This window comes from Puntigrus tetrazona, chromosome 20 (genome assembly GCF_018831695.1).
Source record: "Puntigrus tetrazona isolate hp1 chromosome 20, ASM1883169v1, whole genome shotgun sequence".
NCBI lineage: Eukaryota > Metazoa > Chordata > Actinopteri > Cypriniformes > Cyprinidae > Puntigrus > Puntigrus tetrazona.
Window position 1 is genome coordinate 393,311 of NC_056718.1, and position 23,190 is coordinate 416,500.

The window sequence follows — 23,190 nt, forward strand, 5'->3', positions numbered from 1 at the left end:
ATTAAGCATCGGAGAGGTGAAAAGTGAAGGTCGTAACGCTCTGCTCTCCCCTCTTGTTCGAGTCTTCTTTGAACGCATTTAAAAAGCTTAATTGTGTCACGTATGACAGTCCTTTGACCGAAGCCTTTTTTCCCCTTCGGCACTCCGCACGTTTTGTCATGTAAATGCCAGAGTATTTTCAGATCCCATCCGAGGAGTGTTCAGAGAGCAGGAACAGCAGTTGAAGGAAGATTAATGTTCTGTTACCTGCCCGTTTTCTCTCAACTTCTTCAGTTCTGCGGTAATGGCTTTTACCCTGACACGATAAGACGCCGCTGCAAATTTGTTCAAATGTTAGCAGCCCATTAAAACATTCCTAAATCTGCCTTACTGTTTAAACAAGCCCAAGGGCAGATAAAACCATGCGTTTCCACTCTCACTTTGTGTTCGCTCAAATTGGAGGCCCACTTTCCTCAGACACTCCAATCGAGAGGTTAGCGAGGACGTTATTGCGTGCAATAAAATCTAAATCTAGATTAATCCAGCTATGAGCGGACTCACCCTGGGGCAGGTCAGAGGGCAGATAGGGCACTTCTTGAGCGCTGACGTGTGTCCAGTCAAAGTCGTCGTAAGGATCCTGCTGGTAGTCGCATTGTGCTGGGCCATCATCGAAGCTGCAGCCGCCTGGAAAAGAGCATTATTACATAAACGTTACAACTCAAACGCAAATGCGCAACTTTGTTATTAAAGCAGCTTTCTGTGAATGAGAGACACGCACAACGAGATCGAAAGTCTGCGACCACTGAAAATGCAAACAGACTTTTTGCATCTTTGTTTTCTTACAAATAAGGATTATTTTGATCACAGACTTTCATTTAGAAAGTATTTATATGACACTCTCTGGTTTTAGTATCACATAAATACTTTTGCATATGATCATGATATATGCATATGAAGGTTATGTGAATATGATACGTGACAGTAATGATCATGTAAGTGTTACACATCCAAGTACCGTCTAATAGCATCACTGTACCATGTTCAGTATTTGTTGTCCAGGTAAATACGGTTAGAAGAACAGGGTACTTTCTGCACTGTTTGTGTTTCTCAAGTCGACAGTCATGTTCTTATGACAACAGCCCTTCTCTGATGCAGTGCCAGACTTTGTTACTCATTTACAGAGATTACTGATAGCTCAGTCTTATTATGAAGACTGCAGGCAAAACGGAGCGATAATGAGTACTAGCACATAGAGTCAAAGACTCAAATCAGCGAACAGGAGCTTTATAAACCTCTTACATCCGCACAGACCTGCAGAAAGCATTAATCATCTGTGATTCATACCGTTATGAACACGCAGAAACAGCCGGTTCGATATGTTAGAGTTGCGGCAGTAGTGTATTACACACTTATAAACATAAAGGACAGTATTTCTATCAGGAGTGTGTCACGTCCTGCTGCTATACTCCCTGCCGATATCAGCCTGTGTGCGTGTGCGTGTGTGTGTGTGTGTGTGTGTGTGTGTGCGTGCGTCAAAACTAGACCCCCTCTTCAGTTCATGAGTGTGAGTGTGAATTGTTCACACCCCGCAGGATGCTGAATTGATGTTTGAATTGAAATGACAGGATGATGAATTTACTGAACTGCAATTCAAAGACATTTACACAACAGATGAATTGCATTAGTAAAACACAAGCTTTGAGACCAGACATAAATAATTACATAATTCATTTTGACTAATTATGCCAATTTATTCCATGACATGTACAATATATATTTTACACTTATATTTTTTTTCCTGGTGCTCCGCCTTCATGATCCATCAAATAAGAAATATTACAATTAAAGCTTTAATGTAACTAAATACAATTTTATACCAATTTAATACAAATGCAAACTTCTAAACGCACACACACATATTGATATTTCAACATTTAATATATGCATGTCATTGAGCGTTCGTATATATGTGTGGGCTCAGATGGGAGCTGATGCAGTCATGGCACAGAACAGACATGACAGTAGGCAGCAGGACGATCTGTCACCGCTCTGTGTGTGTTCGTGTGTGTGTGTGTGTGTGTGTGTGTGGTTCAGTTCCTCATGCATGTCTTCTAGAGTGCTTTATTGGCTGACAAATATCAGTGCATTTGCAATGTTAAAGCAGGTGGCTCTCTTAACGCATATTTTGTACACATACATTCATGCTTTATAAGTAAATACTTTAATAATTTCTCATTCATCAATCTTCAAAGTAATGTAAAGACCTCTCTTTTTTACGACTGAAAGTGAGCACTGGTGGAGCGATGCAGTGCTGTTTCTGTAAAGTATGACAGATTGTATTAATCTGCTGCATTCTCCACAAACCAACAATAAGTTGCAAGACAGGAAACCTTCAGCATCTTTATGGACTTTCGTGTCATTCTTTAGCATAATAAAGTACACCAGTGAGGTAAAGTAGACCCCCACCAACATCTCCATCCCCTCCAATCTCTTACATTCAACAAAAACAACCTCAAGACTGACCGTTCGTCTGAAGACCGACCATCATCATCCTGAAACGCTGTTTGACAGGCCGCCATGACTGACGCAGAACTTGTTAGTGACTCTGAAGCCGTGCATTCATTATGTGAGGTTTTCTCACCTGTGTAAAGGTCAGACGCTCCGTGTTTTACATCCACTGACCTTTACAACCTCTCAGTGATTTCACAGAGAGAGCAGAAATCCAGACAGATGAAGGTGTTAATTAAACGGCCCTGCATAATGTTGGAAAAGAAATATCTGCACCTTCCCGAGAGACCAAACATATTTATCTCCACAGCGAAGGCTGCGACCCGAGCCCAAAGTTACACACGTCGTTTAACGGATCTCTGTCTCAGCCAAAATCACAATAATCTCAACTTTAAAACACAAGATCATTTTGCTTCGCCTAGTTAACGCAATATGCAAGCGTAACAGACCTGAGCTCTGCGTTTTAATTGAATTTTAAGGGAATATCTTGTGCCAGCGTGGCGTAGACTTAGTTTTGAATGAGTAAAACACACATTTCCTACATTTTGCACTTCAAACACATGCAAATGCGGGAAAAGGCTGACAACGACTTCTGCAAACAGACCGTTGCAAGAGTGGATTGAGTGTGTAAATGAACCAAAGAAGAAGACACAGAAGAAGAAAGCTGACTTCCAGAGGGCAGGAGAGACGTCTGCACACTTAATCTGACTGATTATAAAGGCAGACTTAATAATACCGCTGTCATTTACAGCTAATCCATAGACTTAGTGCCATGTCATGCTAAAATCATTTGAGACGCACAAAATTAAAAGACGTGTCACTTCTCATGCATCCAAAAGCACTAATAAAACTTACATTATGAGCTGATCCTCAAACCTCTACAACACCGTAAAATGATATTTCATCTATTATTACTTATTAAATAGGCTATAAACATGAAAATGCACAAGCATCTCCAAAAAATTGCATATGCATGTTTATTATTATTATTTTTTGTAATATTCGCCCTACTGAAAGATCAATGCAGCATATAATGTGCATGAAGATCACCGAATCTTACTTTAGCAACATGTCATTGAATTCTATTTCAGCGAAAACATACATCAACATGGGTCTCGTCTGTAGTTTGGTCCATATCACCGGACCTGATCCGAGAATGAACTCCTTTCTTACGCACAATCTCAGCGTTCTCGTCGTTCTGAGAGCGCTGGGCATCTGCTAGCCAAATGCTTTCGCGAAAGCCAGTGTGTGCGATTTTAACCGCTTAGCCGAACAAAGAGACTCCCGAACCAGAGCCAAACATCTTCAAATTCAAGACAAAATACAACACCCACTGAATCGTCTCGCAGCATTTAATTTATCTGCAGCACAGGAAATTGAGCTCCGTCCTCGCAGCGGCGTCTGCCCACATTCGCACACACATAATACTCTCCAGCATCACAAAACCAAACACCTCCACACACCATCTGACTCTCTTTGACGCGCTTGGCTCCGCCGAGGGGCCGGAATAGCCGCGGATAGCTGGCCCGAGGACAGAGCGCTGACAACAACGCCCGCTTATGTGCCGAGGACAGGATTCATCTGTCTAAATGGGGCAGCGGCTATTCAGTCTCCAAATCGCCACAGTCCCATGCAGCAAATATCGTTCATAGCCCACCGAATGTTTGGCGTTTCACGGCCGCCGCTTTAATGAGTCCATAACGCAGCTCTCGGCTCCAGATGGGTCCGAGAGCGACTCCTGCATTCAGCCACGCTGCAAGGACACTAACGGGGATGATTTGCATACTAATCTATGGCTGCAAATATTCAGCCTTGCTAATGAAATAATAGGCTGCTCTTCATTTACATAATAAAATAATTATTGTGTCTGATAAAACCTCAAGGGCAAAGCCCGTTCGCAGTTCCCAATAAACACGGGTTAACAACTCCATCCCCGCACGCTCATAAACACCCACTTATTAATAGCGATCTTTCCTTGCAAAAGCGCAGGGCACAAATCAGCATCAAATCAGCCCTGCATTCGCGAATTAAAACTCAGGGATCGATTCCTAATATCGCAAACTAGCCAGATGTGGAAGACGGTACGGCGGGAGGGGGACGGAATCAATCATAAAGCCATCAGCTGCTGAACTAAATTGAAAAACACAAATAATGATCCAATCAACATGAAGAAACGAAGATAGCGCTTGTGTTGTTTCGGGTGAAATGGGAAAATGTTATTTTACAGAAGGTTAGTCACAGACAGCGTCATATTAATCAACTCCACTAGAGATCTTATAAATAAAGCCTCCGCTCTACACTGCTCTGTTTTACTATGTTTAGCTTTATTTTATTCTGTTCAGACCTATGCCATTCAAACATATATTTCTAACTGCGAAAGCACAGTTTTTAAAGGCGTCTTTGGATGCCCAAGTTGATAGGATTCCTTGGAGTCTTAATGAAGAGTGTCTAACATACTTTGTCTAAAATTTCTCAATGGTAGTGTAAAAAAACTAAATTTTTACCCTGTCAAAATCAGCTCTGTTTTCATCAAGCCGTTCTAGTCCATGTTGCTTTAAATGCTAATGAGCTCCGCTGACCCCGCCCCTCTTTTCAGTGGAGCGACGAGCACACTGTAAACTTATTATAGCATATTAGGAAAGAGATTTGAAAAGATTCATAAAAAAACCCTGGATCAGGAAAGATATGATTATAGATCCCTTCAAAATAAAAGTAATGATAATCCTCTGCACTTTTTAGATGTCGGGAGCAAATGGCGACTGCAATTTTCATTATTGCAACCAACAACAAAAAACCCAATCGCTCGACATTCTTGTCTTCCGATTCGACTCGTGACAGCTCGCTGAGGGCGGGTCAAAGGTAAGATGGCCTTGTCAATCAACTATCGTGGGAGGGGCCTGTGCAGAACTACTTCAACAGACTGATTCAAGAAAGAGGATTTTAAAATAGGGATTAAAAAAACACTGAGCGTACACACAATGTCTGTAAGAGGAAGGTGAACTCAAGTCTCTCCATGATTTAAATGAAAAGACATCAAAAGATAAGCCAGCGCTAAGAATGACCTTGGTTTCACAATTTCCCATGTGAAATCCTGCAGCTGTACAATACGAGGGTCATTGGTGTCGAAGAAACAGACGACTTTGCGACTTTGGAGACTTTCAAAACCGAATGGACAGCTGCGATGACGGCTAAATGGCTTCTCTCACTTTTAGCTAAAACAAAATGTTCAATTATGTAGAAATAACGAAAGGTGACACTCGTCTGTAGGTAAACAATACGTGTCACTTCCTCCGCTGTGCCTGAGTGCTCCGATTCACGGCTGCAGAATGCTTTGACCGCAGGTTTACGGCTGTTTTAAAGCAATCTTTGTGTGCTTCATTGTGCGTTCGTCGAGTGGACCGAGAGTCTAATCTCGCTATTAACGTTATTCCTGTGAAAAGGGAGAAGCAGTCTTCTTGAAGGGCACCAAGTTATTTTCTGCTTGTAGAGCAAAATGTCAAAAGCGTGCACATTGTAAATGGATTTCCTACCAATTAAAACGGCTGAAAGCAACACCTTCAGAGACTGTCAAAATACTCCTTAACCCCCTCACCGAAAGAGCTGTCGGCACGCCCGCACAAAATCACTACACACGCCGCGGCCATTTGCATGCCAATTAAAGAGATAACAAAATACACGAACAACTAAAAATAATAAACAAACAGAAATAAGCAGCATGGTTTTCATTGGGGGACGTAAAATGAACAAAATGGCTCCATGTTCTGACGCATGTTAGAAACGAGTTGAGGCTGAGATATACGCCCTGCACATGTTCAGTGTTTTACGGCCGGCCATGCGCTGGAAAACCTCTGCTTGACATCGTCGAGCCCCGCGCCTCTGACCCACGCATCTGCCTCCGGTCTCACGAGGGGATCGCTGAGCCTTTACAAATCACTGCTGAAGAGGTTCACACAGAGTCAAACATCTCCTCCGTCCCGTGAAACACAAACCCTCGCCGCCGTGTGGGACGGGAGCGAAAGAGAGAAAGAAAATAGTAGCTGAAATCAGACCCCTGGCACGTCTACGCCCGGGGACTTTAAACAGAGACAATGAAGAGCCGAAGAGGAGAGCCTTTGTGCATTCAACTCTATGCAGCTCTGTCATCAAACATTTCGCAATAAAACTGTAGTTTGTTGAGCTACTCGGAAATCGCAACTACACTCAAGCTGACAAAGCAATTAGTTACAAGATACTAATTCAAAGAAAGCAACCATTTAGCACCATTATACATAGATGACTGTTACAGGTTAGCTGTAATAAAATTAGAGAAAGAATATGATTCAAAAAATTGTGGTATAACTGATCGAACTAGGAAATAATTATTTAAAATTGAATATTTTATGGTAGGGAAAAACATTTACCAAATGTATTCCAATTTGTGTATTAAAATAAATCAACACTTAATATGCTTTATATATAAACAGAAGTAGTAACAGTAAAAGAACTAGCATTTATTGAAATGCATATGTAAATTGTTTTTTTATGCGTACAAAAAAAGATCAATGTTGTAATAAGTTTTACAGGAAAATACAATTTCAGTCTCTCTGCTTCAAAATATCATGCTTAATATCATATACGTTCCATTTCTTTGTAGTTAATTCAAATTCAAAACAAATCCATTTTAAAGGATATGTTCAATTCAAAACAGCAAAATCTGACCCAAAAAGAGTGGATATTACTGCTTTTAAATCTCTCATAATACAACAAGAGTATTTAGCTGGAATTTGTGCTCAGCGTCTTTAATTGAATTGGTCATCTCAAGTATTTTTGACACTTTTCAGTGACGAAAGGCCGCTAAGACAACCTAAAACTTTTTGAACTGTTTTGATCATCAACAAAGAGAGTTGTCAATGTGGCCGTATCTGATTGTGACCCGGGACATACAGTGGACATTAACGCGGCGTGTGTGATTACTGCATCAACTCGCTCTGCGGTAAAGCTGCTTGCGCAATAACGCGTTTGTCGCACTTCGTTTTGGGAAAATCGGCTTGTCATTGGAAAAGCTGGGGTGTTTTGAAAACAGCCGAAGTACTGTCAGGACTCTGAAAATCAAAGAGTTTTACACTTACTCTTTTCTTCCATTGTCAAGCTCAAACAATCGAGAGCCCCCCGCGGGGCGTTCACGGTCCCCAATCAAACAACGCCGAGGCCTCTCTGCGCGCTGATTGGCCGGCTCTGATGATGTCACACTGGGCCCGGAGAGGCAGACAGCTTTTGAATTGCAGACGCACCTTCTTTTCGCACACCGCCCTCCCAACAAAGAGAGGGTGAGCCTGACCTACTCCACACAGCCTTTGATAACAGCTCTCTGAAGGCAGTGAGAGAAAGAAAGAGAGAGCGCTCTGGCTGCTTTACTGATGAGACGTCTCCTCTGTAGTTTAACCTGTCCCCACGCTTTCCTTCCGCACCATTTTACAGCGCCAAAGAACAAAAGACGCGAGTCGGCAGCATATAATTACCCAGGAACGTGTGTGACACAGCCAGCATGAATCCCTCGTTCTCACTTTTACTCACCGCAGTCTCTCTCTCTCTGACAATAAAACACCGCCGTGCCGCTCTACACGCGATTACTTGACACTTAAAAACACAATATTTTTCTTTGCCACGCCGCAAAGGGAAAAAAGTTTGATGTGTTCATAGGCCGGCATAGCCATGAAATGTCAGGATATGAATAAAAATGACGTTTCCCGTTCAGGAGAGGAAAGCGTTTCCACAGGTAATCATCAAAGCGGAAAGCTTTGGCACGGGTGAGCGCTGATGAATTCACAAAGAAACGCTGAAAAACGCTACGGAAAGGGCAGAGAGGCCTGGGCGCGCAACGCTTCACCTGCGTTTGTATCACAGCAGCGGAAACGCAGGGATCTGGACGTAAGCTGATTTACAAAACGGGCAAAAAATCTGAAAGGACAGAGTTAAGAAGCGGGAAAAAATGATGACTAGGAGAGTCCAGAGAGCGAGTGTGTGTGTGTGTGTGTGTGTGTGTGTGTAATGGGGTCCAGGGAGGATGGTGTACTTCAACTAGCTGTCACAGTGTTTGAAATTTCTCACATGCGTTTGAGGAACTGCAAACAATCAAGTGCGGCCGGTAAATGTGCTGAGCGTGCAAGAACACACACGTCTGCGAGATCCAGTTCTCGTATAATCTCCTGCTCTGGCTGAAGCCCAGGTGAGATGACAGTGAAAAATAGGCTGAGTTTTGAAGTAGCGAGGCCACGGTGAAAGCATGTCGGCTAGTTTTTTGTCTTTTTGTGTTACGGTTGGAACACCCTGTTTATAAGGCCAGCCTGTGCTCTGTTTTGGTCCTCAACAGGTTTCTTAACTAACCTAACCAGCGAGACTCCTTTGGTCGAGCGCAAGTCTACAATGAAGGTCACCCACCCTGTTGAAAAATCCAGCACATGCCAGTTAGGTATGTTTTGATGTTTAAGTTGGTCCTTAACTGGTGATGAGCTGGTTTAAGCTGGTTATTTGTTGGTCCTGAGCACATGACCAGCTAAAGACAAGCTCTAACCAGAAACCATGCTTCAAAGCATCAAATCTTCGCAAGGACAACTGAGAATTTTTAACAGGCGTTTAAATTTAAATTTGACCAATAATGTGTGTTTTTGCCCTGGTGCATAATCATTTTCTACATCAGAGAATTAGCATGATTGCTGAAAGAGGGTTTTATGTAAGGAAACCCTGGCCTGAGTATCAGGACTACACCGCAGCAGCACCACGGCCTTTACATCAAAACCACAGCCCGTCTAATTCATGCCAAGAATTTCTGCTTTTTACTGCTCAGAAATCCAATTAAGTGAGAAACAGCCGTATCCTCTGGCTAGCCCAGGGCCGCTGTGCGCGCTATTCAAGAGCTGACTTCTGCAGTCAAGGTAAGGAGATTAAAACAGAGAGTCGGCCTGAACAGCAAAGCCCAGATCCTGAGGCACATCCGCACTGGCCGCCGGTCATTTGTTTACCGGATCAGCTGTAACTGTGTGAAGAAACCCGCCGGACAGGTAATGCCTGGATTCACTGTGCTGTTGAAATCTCTGCGCTTCTCAGCGTTTCAGTGAAATGAGGCCTTTACGACTTCTCACAATAAATCAGCACTGTTGAGTCACAACAACATCAGCTAACAGTCTGTCATATATCTCTCAGTCCATCTGCATACCTGTCATTCCTGCCATCAAGCCAGCTGGAACACTAAACCAACAAGTTCTCCACTATATATTGGGTAAAGTGGGAAGCTCCAAGGTGGTTGGCGTGGCTTTTGAAGCATTGCACTGCAAAAAGCATCAGAATAATGAATATTTTTATATTTGAGAAGCTTATGAAGATAAACTTAAAAAGATGGGATAATTGCAACCCAGTGCTAGGCGAAATATGGAGAGACACAGCAATTTGGTTGTTTTAAATGTTTAACCCAGCCTTTTGGGTAGTAATCCAACCGCCGACAAAACAACCCAATTGATGTGTTTTTTTTACCCAGCAATTGATTGCATTTAACCTAGCATTTTTTAGAGTGTACCTAAGAAACAAAATTGCGTAAGATTGTAAGACTCGTTTCAGAGTATGTCTGGAATTAAAAGTCTTGGCTTGTATTTTGCTATTCGTTTTTTGGAGGAGGATTGGACAAACACTTTGATCATTACAGACTGTTTTAAACACTTTTGCACAGGGATAGATATCTGGAGTTAAAATCGTCATGTTGTTTGAAATACGGTCGTGTGCGTGTTGTATTTCCTGAGGCGTACATCTCATATAACATCGTGGGAGAAAAAAAGAACAGAGCGCAGACTTACGGCATGTCACAACCTGCACTCACTGCTTCACACACACACACACACACACACACACACACACACACACACACACACACACACACACACACACACACACACACACACACACAGAGTAAAAGGTGTTTAATGGCACTGATGTGAGTGTTTTGTTGAGGCCAAATCTGCAGATTTTCTGGTCAGCAGAGTTTTACTGTCCACATCTGCAGGAGGTGATAAGCCATAAAAATGACCCACATTTGGCAGGACACTCTCTCTCCCTCTCACACACACACACACACACACACACCACCCCTGACTGCAATGGAAAGTAAAGCCCACTGAGAACTCTAATTCCACTTCAAGCTGAAGTGTGCCATATTTTATGCTTTTTCCTTTTCTTTTTTCATGTTGAATTATTTCTCGTAATGTGTAGATACCATAACTCTGGGATGCTTTTCATGTTCGTGCATCAGACAGAACATTAACTCGACCTTTACAAAAAAAAAGTATTAAACTAAATTGGTGGTAAATTGTTATAATGAATTTAAAGGTAAACCGTTACACTGATATACACTTCTAGGCCACTTTTTAGTTTATAAAAGTATACTTTTAAGTATTGTAATGGTATGAACCTTGAGTATGAACCTTACGTTCAAGCTTTTCTGTTGCATTGCAAGTATACTGTAAATGGCACACTGTTAGTTGCATATACTGCAAGTATACTTGTAGTTTTTGGATATCAACATATTATGTTTTATGCATGATATCTTTAATTATACTCTAAGTACACTGACAAAAATTCGGTGGTAAAACCAATTCAATCAAAAATGCCTGATAATTTCACCAAATTAAAATCCAAAGAAATGGATTTTAATGTGATTTTCTTTAGTGCAAAGACTGAAGTAGTGTTTTTTCTTGTAAAACAATCTAGTAAAATTAGAAAAAATCTGCTTATAGCTAATAAAATTGAAGTTGAAGAACAATACTGCACATAAAAATCACATTTTCCACGTTTGAGCATCTGTCACGGCAACATTAGCTCAAGAACGAGTTTGTCTTTAGACTATCTGTCAATGCCAATGATTATGTTTCAGCTCAGTTTGGTAATACTGGAGCCCCACTCCAGTTTTAAACATTAACCGATGAGAATGTGCTGGTGTGAGGTGAGGGCCTCGAAGAAAACACAAGAAAAGAAAGAAAGAGTGAAAATGTTTCCACTGCAGCTGTAATAAACGCTCCCTTCGGCACGGCTGAGGTCAACGCTGGCAGCCAGTGACATCACACAAACACACGGCTTGCTTTGTGTTTTTCTCTGTCAAGGCAGTTCTGTTGTTGTCGGCAACGTCTATTCAGCTCAGAATGGAGCCGAACAGAACAATCTAGAACAGGCACAAATCACACACACACACACACACAGAGAGCGGTGGTCAGAGCGGCTGTCTATTCCTGAACGAGGCCAGACTGGATTGATCATTAACACACTCGGTTAACATGCCTAACTTCTGTTCCACATCCTGAGTTAAACAAGGTCAAAACCACAGCGCCGCTCTGTTCAAACAATCCTATTGTACTTCCAGGGATCAAAAGCTGCAGTTTGTCGTGCTTTCAAAGTCAAAATGCTTCGCGCCGTCACTTTACGAAAGTAAAGACTTCTTAAAGGCCGCGACTCTGGCGTTCACGACACGAACCTGATCCCAACGTGTCAGAGATTAAAACTGAGATGGATGTTTATTATTGGTTTAGCTGAGATTTTCTTTCATCTTCGGATAAATAACTAATTAACCAAATGACAGCTCCAAACGAAGACGATCCCGCTCACGGTTAACCTTCAGAGCTGCTGTTCACGCGGTGATGCTGTTTTTGGCTGCGAGGTGCGGCGTGCGGCTCAGAGAGGCTGAGCACTGGGCACAGAGATGCCAGTGAATCGGCCTAGTCATTAAGCCGGGCTTTAAGTCCAGACTAGAGCTGGATTTGAGGCTTCCAGAGAGCAGCACAAACTCCTCCTGCCAGCCTGTGGCGAACGCACACACACACACACACTGAGGTAAGCTGATAACAGCCTCTGAAACACAACCAGACACACAACAATCTGCTGAATTTGTTGCCATTTTCTGTGCGTTTATGGAAAAGAAATCTGCAGGGTTCTGTAGAATGGATATGAAGGTGAAGCGAGGGTGTTAAAGCAGCCCTTTTACGGCTTATAAAAGATGCGTGTCGTCCTCAAGATGAAACGGCTTGAGATTAGTTTTTAAAACTGCTTGTTTTCAAAGTCGACTCTTTCATTTGAGAGACAATGGCTTTATACGCGGCGCACTTTCAGATTTAAAACTTTGCAGGATGTTTTCATTCACTTACAGGTCAGTTACACGCTGAATGAAAGCTCAAAATACTTTCTCACAAACAATAGTCTCCTTAAATCGACAATCTGTTTGAGCTTGACGACATAGTAACTGTGACTCAACCAATGGGGCAACAGACGGGAATGTTTGAAAACTGTCGCTGCTATAGTTCTTGACGTTGCAGTGCAAGATGTTACAGCTTTAATTGTGGTATTGCGCTAAAATGTACGTGAGGGTACTACCAAAGCTGGATGAAATCGGAATAAATCTCTGATCCAGCATTTTTCGGAACAAGTTTGATGCTGAATATCGTCAAAAACTCAATGAACGATACAAGATGTGTTATAATATAAGCAGTATTACAAAAAATAAATGAATCATTATAAAATAATGATTTTAACACTGTAAAAACCTTCCTCTGTTGTTCAGAGATGGCGAGTGTTATTGAAAGCGTCTGTTTTTCTCATTTAGCATGTCACGGAAACAGAAACACGATAAGCTGAACTTCTTCTGAATAAAACCCATTAAACCCATTCTGAGCTTGGGCTATAATCATCCAGACAGAAAGACTTGTTGGAGAAAGAGACGTTCTTGCGGTTGTAAATCTGCTCCGTCATCCCTCACAGGCAGGTAAAAGAGCATGTTCGGCTTTAAAAAACCAGTGTTGAGGGCCTGCTGCAGACCAAATGACGGAGGGGAGTTTGGGGAACTTTATGGCAGCGTTTAAAGAGCAGAGAGTCATTGACTTTACACACCATACGCATGAATCACTCACAGAGCTGGAGAGAGACGCCCAGAGGCTGATCACTCATTGGCTGGAAACGAATGTGTAATGTAATACGAGCGCTGGAAATCGGTGGAACCAGTCTGACTCTGTGTGTGTGTGTGTGTGTGTGTGTGTGTGTGTGAGGTAAGAGCACATAGTCTCAGGTAAGAGTCATTTAATGCCTCCGCACACATTCCACACTCCTCTCTGACTGCTGCTCTTTTGTTATGTAGTAATTAACCGAGCTGATCCCAGACCAGCCGAACTCTATCCCAACATCGTAATGTACTCTGGGCGGGACCAGAAGAGCACAAAAGAGCTCGGGGACGTTTGGAGCGTCTCTGTTTCTTTATCTTCTTCTCTCTCCTCTGACCCAGCAGCCCTGTCTCTCTGTATTACAGTCTCCTGGCTCGGTTTGGGCGTCTTTCACCCTAATAACGTCTCTTGACCTTCAATGAAAGAAATTAGTGACTGATGGGCGATGCAGATCAGGGCGATTAACAGACAGCCCAGATAAAAATAATTTAGAGTGTGTCATGTTTCCGCCACGGGCTCCGTTCCATGAAGTCCATCACCGGAGTCAGGATGTGTCCATCTGATCACATTCGCTCCCTATCTAGGATACGTGGTCTTGTCCAGCATGAGAAAACAGCCAGAAAGTATGTTTTCATCCAATCAAATGCTGTCTTGAATGAAAAGACCCACCCCGCAGTAAATCATTGCTCAAGGATGTGGCACTATTACAAGCTACTGGCTTTTACTGTCCAAGCTTCCTGTTTCAACCAGTGACCAAAGTGATGGGGCAATTTTTAAATATTGGCTTTTGCCGATCTAAATTCTTTGACTTCATTAGTTTACCGTCTGTCCGTTTTAACAATGGAAAGGCAAACACTGTAATACATTTTTTCGCACGCTGATGTCATTTGGCCAATATGCATTTATATAGTTTAAACAAGCATATCTCATAAACATTTCATTCCTCAGAGCTCACAGATTTCTTCTGATCTTCTGGAGTGTGCATTGTAATAAAAATGCATTTAGCCTTGATTTCAAACCATGCTGCTACACCCAGATGTGTTATTCTCTTAATTTCAGAAATTATCAATCCTGGTGAAATGACTGACAGCTATTTTTGGAAAAATACTGAATCAAGAAGCAGTTTAAAATGCACACCAACACAAGAAGTGTCAGCAGAGTTGAAGTCTTCATCTCGCGGTGCTGCTCCCAAGACTCCTCAAAACCACATAAACACGGCCTTGGTGTGGATTTGGTCTCGGTTTAGAGACCCAGACAACACCACAGTCTATTTCTTAACATACCAAAGGTAATAATCACCCCTGACCGCTATAATCACAGAATCCTGGAGTTGGATTCTGCATTTCAGGAGCTGCTGAGCTTCTGCAGTATTCAGCGTTCCCTCTGGTTTAAGGCCTGACAGGCTGTGGTCTGGAACTGATGCGTCTGGCATTGTCTCACTCCGGTTATTCGGCCGCTGCGACACATCTCCACCCACGGCTTAACAGGGTTCAGGTTTCTCACCTGCGGTCTGAACTTGCGGTGGATCTCGGGTCAGTCTCAGGTTTCCCGAAGAGTGTCACGCTCAGATTCAAGATCACTGCTTCTGGACTCCATTTCAATCACAGGACAAGCAGAGCCTTAACACAGTACTACCACTATTTCCTTATAAAGGCGTTGATTTGCTTGGACCATCAAAAAGATAACAAAAGTGTTTTCCTGTTAAAAATGATATGATCAGATGTGTGTTATTATATGCGACATTTGCATGAACCGTTGTCTGTGAGGCAGCAGCTGGTTTATAGGGCTGTGGATCTACACCGTTTCCTCCTTTTCTCTCCGTCTCCGCTGTCTTTCATGTGCGTCCAGGCATACTGGGCTTCCACTGATCACTGCCCGAGGACACACTTACAGGCCTGACGGACACAACAGAGAGAGAGAGAGAGAGAGAGAGAGCGGCCCACGGCCAAACGCTGCCGCCAACACTCAGCACGCTGGGAAAGGATTTACCCTCCTCCAATACCACACAAGATACACAAGGAAACATTTTCACATCAAATCACTTCAAATTCTTATTTTCTGCGCCCAGATACGAAACATCTCTGCTGAATTATGCTCAGCAAAGAACTTCTTTGCTTCAGGAAACACAAGTCACGTGATGTGAAGAGCACAAATGTTATCAAGAAATAGTCCGGACTTGGATATCACTGCTTCATATCTACGGCTCTGCAGTCTGATGTTTGGAAGATGACATATAAAGAAAGAAAATGAAAATGCTAGTAATTTACTTTACACGTGCAACACTTAAAAAGGCATTGAAATCTCTGAGTAAAACAAAACTGACCAACATTTAAATCACCGAATACAAAAACAACCAATATTTGCATTTGTACACAGAATAAACACAACTGATATTTAAATAGCTAAATATGCCAAAACCAGCTAATATTTACATTTCTCAACAGAACAAAACAAACCGATACTTGAATAAAACAAAACTGACCAACATTTAAACCTCTGAAAAAAACCCCAACAACTGATATTTTAGGGCTGCACAATTAATTCGACATTTTAATTGCAATTACAATTACCAATGCCACAATTACATAATCGTTCAAAATCCACTTATGTTATTCTGCGTGTTTAAGATGCGTTCTTGTCTATCTACATGTTAACCTAAGGGTTTCTGCATCGTTTTAATTTTAGTTTTAATACAGCATTATAATACTATGCATATTTTTACTTTTTTATTCAAAGAACAACCAATTTGAAGTGTAGGCTGCATTTGAGGCTTAGTATTATTAAAAAAAAGCAATATGTTTTTCAGTTGTTTTTAGCTTGTTTATTTTCCATCTAAAAATATGGCATGCGTTTGCTTCAAGCAACGGTCTAAACATTATTCAACGTAAATTGTGATGATCGCAATTAATAATCGACAATTGTGATTTTTGTCATAATCGTGCAGCCCTGCAATATTTAAATGTCTCCATATGACAAAATTGACTGATATTTAAAACAGAACATCACCAAATATTTAAATCCTTTAATAAAACAAAACCAAATCAAACCATATTTAAATACCTTAACGGAACACAATACAGCTATATCTAAAATCCCAAAACTCACTTGTCTCACTGTTAAATATCGTCCAGCTATGACTGACATTACTGACCTTCTGTAAAGCTGCTTTTAAATGATAAACATCATAAAAAAACGCTATACACATAAATTTGATCTGACTCTCTATGTTCAAATGGCATCAGACACCCACATGTTGGTGAAATCTTGTCCGATGTCAAGTGGCACTTTATTGCACTTTTCCCAGTAGAACGTTTTAAATTCTGCCTTTTTGGGTCACAGCACAAACTCTGCAGCATCTCAGGTAAACCACCATCGGATGCAGAATCTACCAAACGGTGATTAGTGGGCACGTGTGATGAACTACTGAACTGCAGCGCGTTCGAGATGTTTGCATAAGCTGCCGAACAACAAAAAAAAACCTGCCTTCTTCGAATCTCCACGAAACACTAAAAGCCACGAGATGTGCGGCGACTGAAGGAGGTCACTTCAACGAGCTCAGATCAGTACACAAACCCTCGGACACGCACTGCGCTGATAACATCCCATCATTCTCCTGACACAAAGAACTGCGTCAGGTTACATTAGTTACATTAAACTGGGCAACTACAGAGAGATACAGACAGAGCGAGAGAGAACGGAGCCTCTTCGTGGCTTCAGCGCCGCATCTTCCACTGCCACTTTCAATTAAGCAGCAGGAAAACCACCTCCGGTCACATCACCAGAAACAATAGCTGAACTGTCCCGAAGTCTTCATTAATTGTGATGTGTTTTGTTGCTATTTGGTCTGTGAAGCTTTTCAATTTAACGAACAATAAACAGCGCATTTGAAATGAAGAGATGTTCTGAAGCACAAACAAAATCCTTCTGAAGTTCACCCACCAAAATTGCAGAATTTCCTTTTTGTGTCCATTTCTCACACAGTGAAGTGTTGTCAAAAGACCTAGCACTTTGCTAGACAAAATAGATTTTCGCAAAGCCGAAAATGCTGACAGAACCTCTGAATTTTTTTCAGAATTTTATTACTTGACACACAATTTTAAATAAGTATGAAGAATAGCAATGATTTTTTTACGTTTCATGTTACAGAGAACCATGGAATTTCACAGAAATTTACGGTCGGGTGTTGGATGTGCACTTGCGCGTGCCTCAAAATCCTCTACAATTACTTACAAAGATACACAACAGCTACAAGTAGGGTGCGATTTGTATAATAATAATAATACAATGGAAAGTTTATTTAACGCAAATTCACGTATGGCGAATCCTTTGATTCAAAACAGGACTTTAAAGCGTGTTTCGCGAATCATTGCCTCAGAATGGCACTTTTGAAGCGTGTTTGCGAATCATTTGTTTCAGAAAGGGACTTCAAAGTGGATTTCGTCAATCATTTTATCCCCACCGGGAATAAGATTAATTCAGCTGAGGCAGGGATGCATAGACCAGAGATTCCCCCCAGCCAATCGCACCTTGGCTACAAGTGTATACACTACTTTATCGATACGAATTGACAACAAACAGCCACCCATTAACAAAGCCTTACTCCAAGCTACAGAAAAATACCAGATTTCCTCTGTTCAATTAGGAGTTACGCAGAGTTATAACCAATGGCCTCCAATGTTTTTTTGGGTTTTTTTTTTCCGAATCTGCGTTTAATATGTAAGCATGAGTGGAATTTGCACCGTAGCGCCCCCACATCTTGATGCTAATGGCAAGAATAGCATGTATCTTTATTAAAATCATGCCTAAATCAATTACAACTTTGGCAATTTTACACACAATAATCCATAATGATCAGAACAAACAAAACAGAAATTGCACATTCCAAAAAAACACATTATCAGTATTTTTTGAGACCACCAAATCACAAATCACATTTTCAGGGGGCCCATGTCTTATTTAGGGGAGCCGAGCTCCCTCTAGCTCCTCCATGGTTCGCACCTTGGTAGGTGGTCATTATTGTGATATCATGAAGACTTCATACTCGTTTGGTTTCAATAAATGATCGCAGACACCAAGGGAAAACAATGATAAATGCAAATATTAAAATGGGAAAAAAGTCGAATTCTATGCACATTTTCAATACAACTCATCTGTAAATAATGACGTGCTCAATTAGGCGAAAACCAACACCTAAAACAGGTTTTTCCCTTTGCTGGGTCTCCGTGTCTAAAGCCGAGATCTGCATTACAGTGTGTCACAAAGCATTTTATTTCAAAAGACCCTTCTTTCCATCATGAGAGAGTTTCAAAGTGTCTTCTGTATCTTTGACGTTAGGGAACGTTGTGCGCTAAATATCTGCTGTGACAGAGATAAAGGACTCCGGGCTGAAGAGCTGAACATTCACGAAGAACCCTCAGATCCCATTACAGATCAACAAACGCACTGCACCAACAAAACAAGCCATCTAGCAAGAGGTTATCTAAGTATGTTACCAGTCCCAAGAAACCCTGGATGTATAAACCGTGTGAACATTTCTTTGGTGCTTTCTTGAAAAGCTTTAGTATGAGCTGGAGCCGAGCTCCAGTTCAAGGGTTTCGTTGGCATTTTTCAGATATCGCAGCTTTCCCCATAATAAACAATGTTTGGTGAGGCGAAAACCTCCCGATGGCTTCGGCGGCTACTCTGAGAATTTGCACAAGTGAGCGAATGCCTCATTTGTTTTCTCCAGGAGAAGTTGCAGCTATAAATTGTAGTGCGTAAGACGGCGGCCTTGCGGGAAAATGCAGACACCTATGAAGAAAATGAAGATGTTAAGAACGCTGACCAGGCTGAACATGAAAAATCTGAGCTCTCGGCCCGAACTCCTCATGAAATTCATATTAGACTGTGAGTTTATGCTGCAGAGCGTCTCTTGGTCTCTGTGCCGCTGGTTTTCTGTAATTCAGAGCCGTTCTGCTCAGGAGGATTCACTTCAACATCTGCCCTCACACAAAGCCTCTTCCAACAGCTTCCACCTCACAAAGAACTACTACATACGTATATGTGTGTGTGTGTGTGTGTGAGTGTGTATTTGATCAGAATCAGACAAGGTCTGTTAAGAACATGTCTGGATCTTACACTATATATTTAAAAAATAATAATAATAATTCCACAAATACACATTTTAGAGCCAGAAATGTCCTTGGCAGATTTCATGAGATTTACCCATGCATTACCAAAATATATATTACGTTTCAAGCATTATCCTCTGTTCTGGTAAGAGAAATGTGGTACTACCACTTTTCTTAAAAAAAAAAAAAAACTCTACGAATGTATGTACACACACACACACACACACACACACACACACACACACACACACCAAGAATGAAGTGAACCTAAAAGCCTTGCATTGTGTTCATCCAGACACCTGATTCCTCCTCTAACGTGAGTAAATAAACAGGGAACAATGTAAAGCTGATCCATTCAGAGAGCCTTTCAGTGCTTTTACCAAATCCAGTTTAGAGCCAAACACCTTCCTGAGTGATTATCGGCCATTTTAGCTGCCCTCCCGTAACCCCAGCGGACCGCTGGCCTCCAAACTCTACAAACCTCCTGCCGGTATAATTATGAAATGTTGTGGAGCTGGGTGATACACTGAATATTCACAATGCATCTGTGATGTTTTATCTAAAGAGTAATGCTCTATCGCCTTTGAACTTTATGTATAGATCTTTTTTGAAAAAAATGTATGTAGAGGCACAATTTTCCAATTTTCCAATGTGCCTCTACATGTAGTAAAATTAAGCAACACTTCACTGATTTACTTATTTGACCAACAACTTCCATAAAGAGCATGACTAGTTTCACAATTGATGAATTAAATAAGATTAAATAGTGGCTCTCAGTTAAGTTCAATCAATCCACTTCAATGACTGAAAACTCTGAACTCTCAGTTCTGAATGATAATAAATGTCTCTGTGTTTCTTGAAATGCTTTATTCTCGCTTCACATCACCACAGAAGAAAACAAATGATAATTTTAAGTGTGAATTGAATGTGAAGACATCAGAAGAGCTTGCTTCACTGACATACAGTGTTCAAAAAGACTCACAAAGTCACGATAATGGTCTGACGAATCCATCTAATGAACTTCTGACCCACTTACTGAACTCAAGTTAATAAGTGGAAAAAAAAATATCGATGCACACACACACATTGGTATTTGTGGTTTATGAGGACTCTCCATAGGTGTAATGTTTTTCATACTGTACAAACTATAACTCTTATTGTCCCACACCTAAGCCTACACCATTTTACGATTTTCAAAAAGCACTGTTTGGTACATTTTTTAAGCGTTTTGAAATCTAGGGACATTGGCAGTGTCCTCATGAACCACCTTCAGATTGTAATACCTCTGTCATACCCAGTCATTAAACACAACTGTGTCCTCATAAACCACAAAAACCAGCACGCACACACACACACAGGTGGAGCGGTGGAATAAAACTCAGCACAGTGACAGTGGCTGTCCATCTTCTGTGAGCAGAGAAGAGTAGGAGGAAGAGCAAGGGCCATCTGGAAGTGCCCCCTGATCACAACCTCCGGTCCCAAATCCCATATGGCAGCACAGGAGCCCGACCCTCACACACACACACACACACACACACACACACACACACACACACACACACACACACACCCATGACACTTTATCTGCTCAAGCATAACAATAAACTACAGACACAAATACATGCACACACACACACCTTCTGTCCAAATGTAGTAGCACATTATGAACACACACTTCCTCCTACCAATTATTTACACCAGATCACACACACACACACACACAGTGCAGGACAGTACATCCATCTGCAACACATTGTTTGCTCAAATAAAAAGGTGTCTGATTAGAAAATGACTGATATGTGATTGTTTGGTAGTACTTTTACTACAGCTATGTAATTTACTATTATATAAATTTAATACTTGGGATTAACAATTTAACAATTAACTTATCATTTACTAACTGAACTGTACTAACTAGCCAAACAGTATCTTAAACAGCCATACACTGGTTCAACCAATGGCGAGTATTTGTCCAACCATTTTGCATTTCCATTTAACCCCCCTAATGTTATGACGAATACAGAGTTTAAAGACAGATATTATCCACACATGCGGTGTTTTTCAACAGCTGTCAGATCTCAGATCTTCACTCTCACTAGATTTATGGCAAAAGCTTAAATATGTGGCCGAGACGAGCGACTCCATAAACACAAAGGGGCCGTGATAAGGGCGCAGCAGCCAGTCTAACTGGGTCAAACTTTTCCAACACGAGAGAAGAGACTGAACGCAAGCCAAGATGGCCGAAGTGTCCGGGCTGATGTCATCTCATGGACAGAGAGACAAAAACGAGGTCATTCAAGATGGCCGTCAGCCTGAGGAAGATCATAAGTACAGAAAGAGAAGAATGCGGTGAAAGACACCGAGGACAAGCTTCTCAAAGCTCTAAGGTCGAAACCCAACAAAGAAGGAATGTGTAAGATACATAATGACAATGATTAAAAATGCTGCTCAAAACTGTTTTGTAGACAATTTTTGCAGATTTCTACATTCTAAAGATTCAATTTAAAGGTGCAATAAGTAATATTTGACCAACGCTTTTGACCACAGTGTCAGACCGAGTCCCAAAACACACTTAACGTAGCCAATTAACAGCAACTTGAGTGCACAGGACAAACGTTAGCAGACTGACTACAGATAAAAAGGAAGAAAACATTTCAAATCAGGCAGGAGGTAGGACCTCTCTATTGGCTTTTCTTTGAATTAGCTTGTGTGTCCTCTACACTTGTTGCCAGAGTCGTGTTTGTACGTGTTGGGTGGAGATTTTCTTGTCGGGGGATGGAAGTGTTTGTTTTGGTGCCTTCTAATGTCTACATCGTTTTGGGAAATTTGCTTATTATTTATACAGTTTGCTCCAAAGTGCAGCATTTCACATACATTGTTAAAACTTTTTGACTTGCATGTTTCCAGCTCATCAGTGTCTTCGTTGTAATGAAGAGAGACCGTGTGCGTATGGTTGCCAGGTTGGGGAGATTAAGTAAATCACGGGACAGAAAATGTATCAATTTAAGACAACAGCTCTGATTGGATCTGGGAATAGCCACCGCAAAAGTGTGTTAAAATGCAAGGTAATCCAAACGGCAAATGAAGGATAAATAATCAGCACGGATGCTGAATCCAGTATAACAAGGGAAAGTTACAGTTTATCAAATTTTGGATGAATTTATCAAAAGTAGACTTAAATCCAGTCATGATATGGACTAGCATCTGTAAATAATAAGCTGCAAAAGTCAATTCATACATGAATCCTGCATGATCTGTGAGTCTCTGTTAATGAATAATTAGCACAGACACACGGGTTTGTTTACTTAAGTTATATACTCTGAGATTTCAGCATCTGCCGTCTCAATGAGGGCATAAATACATAAACAACATCTCCAGAACTGCTCGGGGAGTCCCTTCACAAGCATTTTACGGTTTCATTACAGCATCATATCATATACACACAGAAAGTTAAAATAAAAGCTCGGTTTAAGACACTGTGCCAGAAATATATGACTATTATTTAATACAATGTATGTGATACTGCTACTACTGTTTAAAAAAAACATTTTTTAAGAAATAACCACGCAACATTTATTTCACGTTTTAATTTTAACAGCAAATCCTCGTGACCTTGACGCGGATAACCAATACACTCGAGTGGCTCTTGA

At 41.3% G+C, this 23,190-nt stretch overlaps 1 protein-coding gene across 20 annotated transcripts in view; it reads right to left on the reverse strand.

Moving 5' to 3' along the window:
• ptprk (protein tyrosine phosphatase receptor type K) overlaps positions 1–23,190 on the reverse strand; it is a 132,960-nt gene that overhangs the window by 97,373 nt on the left and 12,397 nt on the right. For all 20 annotated transcript variants that reach the window (XM_043218949.1, XM_043218931.1, XM_043218935.1 and 17 more), the window contains one exon: positions 541–663. In XM_043218949.1, coding sequence (XP_043074884.1) covers positions 541–663 — 123 coding nt within the window. The remainder of the gene's footprint in view (positions 1–540; positions 664–23,190) is intronic.